Source organism: Dinoponera quadriceps, unplaced genomic scaffold, assembly GCF_001313825.1.
Source record: "Dinoponera quadriceps isolate SergipeBrazil2010 unplaced genomic scaffold, ASM131382v1 scaffold1432, whole genome shotgun sequence".
NCBI classification, from domain to species: Eukaryota; Metazoa; Arthropoda; class Insecta; order Hymenoptera; family Formicidae; genus Dinoponera; species Dinoponera quadriceps.
Window position 1 is genome coordinate 58597 of NW_014555637.1, and position 12494 is coordinate 71090.

The window sequence follows — 12494 nt, forward strand, 5'->3', positions numbered from 1 at the left end:
GGGGGGGGGGGGGGGAGGAGGGGATCGCTCGATCATCACGTTCCCGATACGCGTAGTTCGCGAGACTCCACAGAGCCCCGTTCTCGAATCGCGGGAGAGCGGCGCGTTTCAGTGCGACGGTGATTTTGGAAAACCCGACGCCTATGAGGTGGCAGGAGATCGCATAAGAGACAACGTCCGCTCGTCGTCTTTTCGACGAGCGAACGAGCCCGTGGTACTACAACGTGGCAGCTCCGCTGCTCTGCAAGCGGAAGCCATGAATCTTTATTAAATCCACGAAATTTATGTCGAAGCGGTCGCGTGGCTCGTGAAACGTGTGCCGCGACGATGCCTCGAAAGGGTATTTATCTCTCCCCTCGTTCCTCGCCCGCCCGCAACGTGCGCGCGATCCCGGCTTGCTTCGCCCGTTCCCATTGTGTAATGCGCGCGCTCCGCACACGCTCGTGTGTATGTATCAGACGTAATGTGTGACAATCCTTTTTTATTTTCGCCGACGCGCCGCTCATTCGTTTGCTCTCTCTCTCTCTCTCTCTCGCTCTCGTTCTCGCCGAACGAGTAATCACGAGTCCGCGAGGCAAATGGACGTGATATTTAATTTGATGCGGTAAATAGCTGCCTCCGCGAACAGACTCTTTCCGTTTCCGAGCTCGTCCGCATAGTTCCCGATTAAAGCCGCCTGAACCGCGCGATCCCGCGCCGCGTTCCCGAGAGCTTCTCCTCGTCGTACCGATAATCGTCGGCGAGCAACATTGCTCATCGGATGACGATGACGGCGATTGTTCGCAGAGTTCTCCGGGGACTTGGACATTTTTCGATGCGAGCGCGACAACAGGACTCCCCCCGCTCCCCGATCGTCCGTATTTCGCGCGCCGGCCTCTCTTTAGACGGCGATATTATCATAATGATTTATTTCGATCTTTTCGCCTCTGCGTGCCGGCGGTTATTGCGACCATAAATCCAGCCGCTTCCGCGATGTTTGATATCCGACCTGACCTACGCTCGTCTTTCGCTTTTCCATCTTCCGCGCGCGCCTGCGGAATTTTCCGGATGTTGCCGCGGGAATATAATGAAACTTTCCTAATCAACGTCCACCCTGTCGTGTCGCTTTCCTCGTCGTTGCACGCTCCCCACGAATGTTTCGCCGTTAAAGAACACTTTTGTTATCTGCCTCCGCGTACAGTACTATCTGAGTATCTTATTTGCACGTCGTATCAGACGTAACGACGGGAGATTCTATCGGCGGCACAGATCGGCCGTACGGAATTAACAATCTTACGGGGAAAAAATTCGATCTTATCGGCGGAACGAATCGCTCAAGTTCGTTTCACCTGCGCTCACCGCGACAAGCTCGATCAGAATACGATACAGTTCCGTCGAAACGCTCCAGCGACTCGGTGATCCCCTGCACAATTATCGATGTCCCGAATCCCGTTAATTACCACCGCGCCAAATTTACAACGACCCGAATAAAAGTAAACGCGACAGGTGACGACGCGCCGGCGGCGAACGGATTCACCGATCTGTGCTCACACGGTAAGTGCCGTCGAGCGTGCGTCTATCTGTTATCTATCACACTCGCGCGGGGGTTAAGCGGCAATTACCGCTGACAATAACACCAACGACGGCCAAAAATGGAAAACGCTCTGTATCTGCCTTTGAGTCACGGCGTGAGCGTAACCGATAACGAGCGCTCGTTAATTAGCCCGAGCGCACGAGTACGCGCGCAAACGCTCATTGCCGCGATCCGACACGGCGCTACCGAGGAACTTGGCCGTTATTACGAGAGATGCATAAATTCCCGACTCGCGCGCGCGGGAGCCAATAAACTTGATCACATTTAAATGACGGGCGGAAGAATCGGGGTAGCTTGTGTTCGTCTTGGCGGCGAAGCAACAGCTAGTGGAAGCGGTTTACAGGGACTCAAGGAGGGTGGGACGGTCTGAAGAAGAACGGGGGAGAAAGAGAGAGAGGGGGGTCTACTACGGGAGGGGAGGAAGAGTGGGAGGCGGACGATTGATAGGAGAGAACGGGAAAACGCGCGACGGGAAGAGAGAGATAGAGAGATAGGTATGGAAAGAGACGGAGCAGCCACGTCTGCCGTAGCGGTAAAAGCCGCCGGTGGCGGCGGAGACGGTGGCGGTGATGCTCCAGCGGTGGTGGTGGTGGTGCTGTTCCCCGGTGGTGGTATGTGTACCACCGCGCGCGTTTTAACTCACGGGGGAAAACTGTAAGAGCGGGTGCGCGAGAGCTCGAGCGCGGGTGCGGACTTCAGTCGCGTGCGACGCGCGCTCCCGGTCGCCACGGTCCATGAACTTCGACCTCGATGCGACCGTCACCGTCGCGGGATCGGGAGGATCGCACAAGACGAAACAAGAGCTGACGCCGACGTATCACTCTCATATGCGCGTCTCGGTCGCTAATTAACGAGCGCTCGTTATCGGTTTCGCCGGAACTTCGAAGAGAGACACGAGAGAGAGAGAGAGAGAGATACGCTCGCTTGCCTGCTTTCTTTCTTTCGTCTTTTTTTTTTTTTTCCAGCACGGTGTTACAACGAGCGACATGTGTGCGTGGAATTGAGTTACCGTTTGCGGGTTATTAACGGCTCGCGCGATTCCGCTCGGCGGAGTCGTTCCTGCAAATTGAATCGGCGCGGTGCGAAAGCGCGCCTCGGGTCGTAATTAAGATCAAGACGCGGAGGGGGTATCCGCCCCCTCCCCCGTGGGTAGCGTGTCGCGCGAAAGATGATACGGTACAGGCGTTAAGTTCGAGAGAGATCGCGATCGATCTGGCGCGGGGTAACGTGATGAGAGCGCAGGTGAGCCGCCCTCCGATTCCGCGGAATCAATTTCACGAGATCAATGAGACGGAGCGAGATCCGCGCGACGAGATTTGATGAAACGATTTACGTCCTGCCGGCGTGTCCTTGCCGGCCGAGGAAATTGCAATTAAAACGCGGGTGAAAAACTTCGGCGTGAAAGGTTAGAGGAAGGGCGGTAGAGAGAGAGAGAGAGAGGAGAGGGGGTGGAGGAAAAAGGCGCGGAAAGTAGAAGAGCGCTTCGCGGACAATAATATTCGTTATCGAGCGAAAAAGGAGAGTACCAGAAACGAATTCACCGGCATTGAAAAGTTCGACACTGCGCGAATAAGAATATCACGTTTGACTCTCGATCTCTAATGAGAGATAAAGTGGAATTCCCTAACTTGAGAGTCGCTTCTCGTTCCTTCTGTCTTTCTTCCGCCCATCCCTATCCCCCTCTTTCTCTTTCTCTGTCTAACTCGCGCTGAATTTTCCCTCCTCCTAAAATCTCGCGGTAACATCGCTCAGCTGTGTGTGTGTGAAACCGACAAAAGCCCGCAGTGATCTACGTTCGACGGCATGGATTGACATGAGCGAAACATTTCGCGGGACACACACAAGTGCGACGTGTGCCGGCATTTATTAAATTCACTCGATCTCCGCCGGAAATTGGCGGAGGGCGATCGGCGGAGGAAGCGAGTGAAAGCGGTGCCGATAGATCTCCGTCTTGGAAAAATTATTGGCAATTATGAGGGACAAATTTGCGTTCAGCGTAAGTATCGTCTACGTACACATTATGATTCATTTTGATTCCGGTAAGCACCAACTCACAGTAACATTACAACGATGTTATTTCACACAGCATACACTGAGAAAAATATATTTGGTATTTGTGCCTATAATCATCATAGTGAAAGAATTATAATCAGGAAAACCATTTCACTATAGTATCAGTGATAACAATCTTATATGCATATTATTATTATTATTGTTTTTATGATTCGCCTGGGATCATTTAGACTCCAATTAAAAGTCGTTATTATTACCAAAATATAGCATATTACCGACGAAAGTCGTTATTATTACCAAAATATAGCATATTACCGATTGTTCTATGATTTATTGTTAAAGGACATTATAAATATAGATTTTCTCGCTTTACTTTTTGAAAAAAATGAGGAAGAACCAAGAAAATATTTAAGAAACGAAATAGGCACATCAAGCACATGTTCGTAATCGTTTATATAAAAAATAAAATAAAGTGACTATTCCCTTAAAACTATAAAAAGAATGTAAGGCCGAAAGTAGCTATAATTATATCCTCTCAATCGTTTATCCTGCGGACATTCAGATTTCCAAGGACATCTTAAAGACGTCTATAGTACATGCCTGGATAAAATGTGCTGCGTGGATATAATTTCCCATGCAACAATGTAACTGTTATGTACAACTCACGTTATATTGCATTTACATTGTTGAACGAGAAATTGTAATATTGATGTGATGTTACTGTTAGTATGCGTTTATTGAGTACGTCTTTTTCTTACGAATTCATAGGTGAGGTGATTGGGAAACGAAGAAGAAAGTATCATATTTTCGTTTGCCCCTTTGCCACATTCCACTCGTTCGTCTCTGACCGATACAGCGATAAGATCCTATCTCTTTTAATAATTTACGGACATCGTAGAGACACAGTAGTTCTTACAGTGCAGCCGATAACCACGGGACATTTTAGAAATACTGCCAGCGCAATACGTCTCACGTTTCTCTTACTCCTCCTCCTGCTAATCATTAACCGTTGATCTCGAATGAAACCAATAAGAACATCGCACGTAACTTGCGACTATCGACAAATAGGACGAGATGCGCGAACGACTACCATCCGAGATCACAGGTCACGGAGATTGTACATTCTTTCTTCCTCCGCTTCTGTGGTCAATCACAAACGTCATTTCGCGCAGCGCACCGTGAGCTCGCTGAATTCTTTATCGCCGCACTGCGTGTCCACCATATACTTTACACGTATTTCTCAGGATGTTTAAGTGTCTCACGTCAGCGCGAGATAGCGAGGAGAACTAACGCACTTTATCGCGAGCACGACTGATAGCTAATAACTAATGACCTCTCTCGTTGTTGATGTGATTTCCAGTCGGGAGTGCCGGACATGCACGAGACCCTGTCTAGCTTCCCGGAGCAGTTCGGGGACGGGCCGAGGAAGCCGGAAATCAAGCCGGAAATTCTGAAGGAGACGGATAGGACCGCGGACAATCTCAAGTGCGGTTGGTTCTGGTTCAGGCCGCTTTACTTGCAGCGATTTCGCACCGCGAAATGGGCGCTCTTCTGGCTCTGTTGGGCCGGAGCTATGCAAGGTACACGGTTTCTATAGACGCTGTTATTCTTTTTTTTTTCTTTTTTCTTCACACGGCTCGACAGTGCGTTCGAATCGCCCGACCTGTCGCGAGAATCCGAGTGAAGCGAGTGCCGCCGGTCGTCTCTGAAAACGCAGTTTTTAATAATAGTGCTGTGAAGAGAGGACTAGTCGGCGAACCCGCTTCGCGGCTCACCCCCCTTCGAGCCCGTCATTAGCATCGGCGCGTTGGTGCGTAAAGCGTTAACTCTCCTTCGATCAGCCGAGATTAGACGCGAGTGTCAGGGACGCGTGTATTTTCACCCCGGCGTTGTCCCCCTTCGCCGCGCCGATGGAATCGAGCGACTCTCTCTCTCTCTCTCTCTTTCTCTCTCCTCCGTGCCTGAACGCATAATTTCGTGGTAGCGTTTGACGCGACGTTACCGTTTAGGCAGCGCTAATAGCCGTATGTTCGAATGCAATTTCGGGGGCTTTCACAGGCGCTACCGGCGGAGGGCCGATGACTGGCGATAACCGGAAATCGAGTTTGTCGGACCGATGTCAACCGTTTCGTATTTACGAGGTGTGTACAGGTGGAGAAGCAGAGAAAGAGAGGGAGAGAGAGAGCATGTAGGAAAGAAGGAGGAAGAAATATGTTAACGGATGAACATAGGCCCGGACGAGATAAGAAATCTTAACGACGCGCGCGTCGGGCATTATTTTTCAAGTTTTCAGTGCAACGGCCGTTCGTGCCGGGCGTGCTTCCACGGGATTAGAGTGTATCTGTTAAATGCGTCCTAAGGGGCACATTTTACCCCGAGCGGTCCGTGCGATACAGCGGAGACTAGCGAAAGAAACATGACGCATTGTAGTGCCGTCAGTGCGCCTCCCGCAACCACCACGTACGACACTGGATGAATCCAGAGGAGCGCTATTTACAGACACGCTCCGGCGAAATATTCCGCGCGTCCCGAAACCGAGAATACGGCACCTAATAAATACGCGATCCGTTTTCCACCGGGGTATATCGGCGGCACGAGTCGCCGTGTACACGAAGGAATCTTATTATTGACACTTTGACGGGCGCACTTATCTTGTATAAAACTTTTCCACCCGCCATCTAAATTTCGAGAACTCATTTGGACGGTATCTCGAGAGACATCTTCCTTGCCTATAAATTTTTATAAATTTATCATTATATGACTCTTATCTTATCGCGTTATAATATTACAATTTTTGATATTACAATTACGAACTGTTATATTGTCGGCAAATATTTCTTGAAATAAGGGGATAAATGTCAGCAAAATAAAATTACGCGTAGAGCGCGGGACGTCAAAGTATTTAGTTTCGCAACGCTTCTTTAAGCTCATATTGCGCAACAATAGAGCGTTTTTTCAAATATCGTGTTTGTCCCTTTAACCTCGAGCCACCGTTTAAAACCGTCATATTACCGTCATATAAACCGTCGCCAATATTTATAATCGGATCTTATATTTAAGACCGTCTTAAGTTCATATTGATGTTTCGTAATGAAATGCGATACAGCATCTGAAGATAAACTTAAGACAATTTTAAATATAAAATCTGACTATGAATACCGGCCGTAGTGAAATATTATATACCTATAAAGAGTGTCCTGTTTTAATGAAAACAGCAGAATATCTAGAAAACTAAGGATTGCAGCCAAAAATATTTAAAATGAAAGTTACATGAGGGGAGGAGAATTTCGCGAGAGACATATGACGACATTATTTGCTTGATCTTTAGTGACTTCTCTAAAGTCACTTGAAGGTTACTTTTAATTTTTTCAGTAGAATTATATAATTTTTTTTAAATGAATGAATTTATCTGATTATTCTGTGTTTAAAAATATTGAAGTAAAATGATCGAAAAGTAAATACTTTTCGAAATATTATATGTGTTATCCTGATATTTTTTAAAATAAGATGTGAAACATCTGCTAAACTATTCACTTTTCGGCAGTCTCACATTACTATTTTTTATAACTTTATAATTGTATATTTTTTTTTACAACAATCGACTCCTTCAGTTATTTTACATTCAAATGTATTAAAATAAAATTATCGTAAAGTGCATAATTTACAAGATATTTCACATCTCCCATTCAAAAATATCAGGACAAAACAAAATAAATAAAATGTAAAATAATAAAATATAAAATATCTCGGGAAATATCCATTGTCCGATGATTTAACTGCAGTACTTTTATACGAAGATGATGATCGGAGAAATCAATTTATGTTAAAAAACTATATAATTCTATTAAAAACATTAAAGGTAACATTCACATGACCTTAGCGAAGTCATTGCAAGATCACTAAAGGTCAAGCAAGTAATATCATCCTACGTTCTCCTCGAAACTGTACAACTTTGATTTGAAATATTTTCGGCTACGATACTTAGTTTATAATATTCAATTATTTCCATTAATAGGAATTGGAACACGCTGTGTATAATTCACTATGTATTCAACCATCACACAATTGTGATGGTGGATTACTGGGATCCATGAGAGAGAATTATTTTTTTAATGATTTTTCCCCAAGATCACTGCAAATTCAAGCGTATATTTTTACACGTATAAATATCTAAAAATGACACATTTAACTGAAGCTCTTTTTACACCGTTTTTCTTACCGTTTTACGTTATTTAATCATGTTAATTTATAAGTTATAACACATCCAATCGTGTTAAATGATGTGATTCAAAACGGTAAGAAAAACCTCAGCTAAAATAACACACTTGGACTTGCGATGATTTTAAGGTAAGATTTTGGAGGGAAAGTAGCTCAAAAGTTTCCATGTAAAAAACATTTGGAGTCTTAAAGGATTACAGTGATCACATATAGCTTCGATTTCGCGACGATCGCGAAATATCGTATTCGATCGTAGGATAAACTGCGCGGTTCCGAATGGCGGATATCGTGAGATTGATCCCGCGCGGGATACAGTCGGGTTTGTTGAGCGCGTGTATTCGTTGTTCCAGGAATGGTCGTGAATGGTTTTGTAAACGTCGTCATAACGACAATAGAGAGGAGATTTGGACTGAAATCGTCGGAGACCGGCTTGATAGCGGGCGGTTACGACATCGCCAGCTTCCTCCTCCTCGTGCCAGTAAGCTATCTCGGCGGCCGTTCGAAAGCGTCGAAACCGAGGTACGAAGGCACCGTGCGCGCGCGTGTGTCGCCAAAGCGCCATTGTCTTATGCATTAATATTAATACCGATATCGCCTCTGCTCGACGATTCTCATAAATATTAATCTTAACGTCAGTCCGTCCGACATTGTCGGCGTTAATCTCCATCCCGTTTCTTTGCCACGCCATCGTAACTCTCCAAGCTCGTAATCGATAATCAATAAACCGCCGGAGATCTTAAACTTTCGCCACGCAGCGAACGCGATCAGCAACGATCGACTTTTCGGAAAGAAAATCTCTCTCATTTTGCTTAATTTAACAAGATAATATATACTGCTATATATTCGTTAAAATGTCCGATTTTTGCCGCTCTTATCGAGTCCAACTGCAAAATATAGAACGACGTATAGTATGTCGCGTCGGCGAGTTTTCCACTGGCTGCAATTCTAACCGGACACTCCGAAATATTGCAGATACATAGGCTTGGGAGTTCTAGTCTTAGGTATAGGAAGTCTGCTTTTTGCGACGCCACATTATCTCGCCGGACCGTACAGAGGAGGTCAGCAGACGGAAAACGTATGCCAAAGTGCCGCCAATACCTCGAGTACCCGTTCGGTAAACTATCGTCATTAACTTGTCAGACCATTATTTCATAATTGTTTTAGGTTTTTTTCACCATTTTTACCTGCTATTTTCACTTTTATTTATTTCACGTATTTATTTCTTTATTTATTTTTATTATATATTTATATTTATTTATAGCTCACTGTTTTCCCTAAACTGATTTACAAAATCTTAGAATTTATCTGTAATCTATTTATAATCTTTCTACGACCCTAATTTTGTGTTAAATTTAACACATTTCAGATGAACGGTCTATTCAAACTTTTGTGTTAATTTAACACAAGGTGAATACGTTGAAAAGTAATATCATGTCCAAAGTTAACACTAAATTCATACCACGCTGAAGTATAAAATGTGTTATTTTAACATATATGTTGAATGTCGACACAACGAAAAATGTTGAGATAACATAAACACGATATGTTAAATTAATACGCAGGTATGCAATATAAAACTTAACACGAAAATTTTAACAGACTGATTTTAACACAAGTACAAAATATTGTGTACTATGTAGAAATTATTATTACGGGAATGCGTATCCGAGTTTTTCATTTGTGCTGCATTCCGTTTGTTATTCCAACACGACTACCCTAAAGCGGGAAGATACGCTCGATTACACTTCCCATATTCGCAGGGGATCCCGGTCGTAGAATAATGAACATACAAGCGCGTAATAAGAAGTTATTAATCGAAGCTCGTTTATAATTGCTTTCTTTTCCCCGTCCAACTCCCGACATCCATTTACCGTAGTTCGCGTAGTTTCACCACCGGCGACCTGCTTGATTTATCAATATTTCGGTCACTTTCCCAGATATCCTGCGCGGGATCTGCCGTTCAAGCGGAGCTAGAGCCTTACGGTGGCGTGTACTTAACCATATTTCTGGTAGCTCAGCTGCTACATGGCGCCGGTGCGGCACCCTTTTATACGCTCGGGGTTACGTATCTAGACGAGAACGTCTCGAAGAAGATGTCCTCGGTGTATCTAGGTAAGACGCGCTACCGTTTTGCGATGCGGATGCGCTTTTAGCCTATCGATTTTCTTCGATTTTAACGCGACTCGTGAAACGTGTCGGCAGGTATCTACTACACTATGGCCATAATAGGACCCGCGTTGGGCTACGTGGTCGGAGGTGAATTATTGAAGGTCTACACGGACTTCTTCACGGTGGACTCTTCGACGTAAGTCGATATTTTTTTGTAAAGCACACACACACGTACACATTAACGCTCCGATTTCTCGGGCTTCAAGTTCCTTCCCCGTTTTCATTCCGTCCGCATTGTATCGCATCAGCGCATCGCTTCCTCCTGTTTTCACGTCGATTTATTATCAGTCGTTTGCAATGTTAGCCTTAAATGACTTTAGATTCATCTAGATGAAGATGAGATGAAAATCAGACAAATTCATCCCAGATAAGATAATGATGATTTTGCTTTTAATTTATCTAGATGGAAGATAAGTAGTGCTACTTGTATACATCATTTTTTATATGATATTGTTTTCATGAGAGATCATTTTTTATATGATATTGTTTTCATGAGAGCTTTATACAAATTTATAATAAAAACTACGCAGATCATAAAATTGCACAACGGTTGAGTAATTCGTTAACGTAATTGCTCTAAATTTAAGGATCTAACAAGAAAGACCAATAACCATTGACTGCTCACTAGTCGCTGTGTTTTCTGAACACAGTCATTATCTCAGTTTTCTTCTATAAAGCCCGTATCAAACTACTGACTGTGAAGACCTATCCGATTATCGGTTATGACTGCCGATTTTTGAAGGGCCTATCATAATGAAGCATCATGTAATTAGTCTATTGTGATTGGTCCATTAAGAATTGATTTGGGCAGTTTGATACAGGCTTAAAGTGGATTGATCAATTGAAATAAATGGTCTGTTCTTTTTAGTTGCGCTGCTGAACTGGTGCAATAAATTAGAGACAAGTATATTTTATCTCGCTCTAACTTATTGCACCAGTTCAGCAATGCAGCTAAAAAGAACAGACCAAAAAGACAAAACCGAAATTTGTCGATTCGTTAAAATCTAATCTCCAATTCCTAGTCCGATATGGGCTTAACACATAAGTCCGTATTATTTTATTTATTTGATCGGAAAGTGAGTTCAGAATATGGACTATATGTCACTTCAGATCATTTTTAGATGAGATAACGTGTTTTTTTATCTAAGATAAAGATGAATATATTTTGTATTTCTCCCATCTAGATAAAGATAAAGATGACCTATTTATTCATCTAGATTATTTAGATAATCTGATCTAAATACCGGCAAACGCTGGTCATCGTTGATCCCGTCGAGCGTGTGATGCGAGAATCAGCCTTTTTACGCGGTGTCTTCAGCCGCGAAACAGAGCGACGACGAGCGAGACGAGAAAGATGGATATTCTATTTGCGAAACATATTGCCGACGAGTGTCGTAGTCGTTGAACGAAAGCGGAGTAGAAACGTGTAAACGGTCGTGCCATCGGAATTCGTCGCTTCCCGTTGTCACGTTAAACGCGTTTTCCACTTTTTTTTTTACCCCTGATAACACGCGGGAACGTTTAGTCACGCGTCAGCGGCAACTTTATTAAATTCTCGCGAGGATTTATCGGCCGTTTGCGCCGATCTCTCCCGGACGGTATATACGCGCACACGTGACCGTGTGTGCGTGTGTCTGTGTGTGTATGTGTATGTACGTGAGCGACGATAACACGCGTGTCGACGTGCGGTTTCGACGGAATAACTCGCCGATCTGATGGTATGCAAATGCGCGCATATTCGTCATTTCGCCACCAGCGTTCGAGTGATGCGCGCGCGTTTGATCGTTTTGTAGGAAATTTGATATCGATGGCGAGATTCTCCCGGTAATCAAGCACCGGTTAAATATCGCACTGGTAATCGGGCTTTGATTCGATTAACTGATCTCTGCGTAAGTAATTATCGAACGATGCAACGATAACCGCTCCAGCGCTTCGTTGCATGTGTGTACGCATGCACGTACGTGTGTGTGTGTGTACAGGCGCATGTGTGCGTGTATGTGGATACGCGGGTATTCGATAGCCGAGAAAGGAGATTCATCCGAGAGGGGTATAAAAAAACCGTGAGGACACGTGCTTCTTGCGACGCACCCGGCGCCGTTAAAAATATTCCGCGGGACCATTAGAGCATATAATGGGCCGAGATTAATAGTGCGTGTAACTCGGCGCCGATATATATAATATATATCCCTTGGGGAAAATGTCAAGCGGTGAACCAATGTTTGACGATGACGGCGATGTTACCCTTCAAAACTGTCGGTTCATCCCCCGGCACTTAGGACACAATCAACTTCCATTTGTCTACGCGTCTCCCCGCCCTTCCGCCGCGCGCCCCTTCGTCGACCGTTGAGTCACCGTGCCGTGCGCGAATCGAATTAATCGTTAGTCGAACCGACGCGATTTTTTTCCAAGCTGAATACCTGCGCGCGCGGCAAATCGAGTTTCGTCGATGTTCGACATAGCGCAAGATTTTTCGGGAGGATCCTACCCGGCGTCTGCGGAGCGTCTGGACCGGCGCTCGATA

At 44.9% G+C, this 12494-nt stretch overlaps 1 protein-coding gene across 7 annotated transcripts in view; it reads left to right on the top strand.

Moving 5' to 3' along the window:
* The window catches only part of LOC106744929 (solute carrier organic anion transporter family member 4A1), a 31772-nt gene that overhangs the window by 11066 nt on the left and 8212 nt on the right, over positions 1 to 12494 (top strand). Inside the window, exons 1-7 of one of the 7 annotated variants that reach the window (XM_014620087.1) lie at positions 2211 to 2978; positions 3326 to 3569; positions 4947 to 5166; positions 8155 to 8323; positions 8777 to 8918; positions 9742 to 9916; positions 10007 to 10109. In XM_014620087.1, coding sequence (XP_014475573.1) covers positions 3546 to 3569; positions 4947 to 5166; positions 8155 to 8323; positions 8777 to 8918; positions 9742 to 9916; positions 10007 to 10109 — 833 coding nt within the window. In that variant the 5' untranslated portion in view covers positions 2211 to 2978; positions 3326 to 3545. Of the gene's footprint in view, positions 1 to 2210; positions 3570 to 4590; positions 4765 to 4946; positions 5167 to 8154; positions 8324 to 8776; positions 8919 to 9741; positions 9917 to 10006; positions 10110 to 12494 lie in introns of those variants that run through there. The other 6 variants (XM_014620088.1, XM_014620089.1, XM_014620090.1 and 3 more) reach the window with 6 other exon arrangements.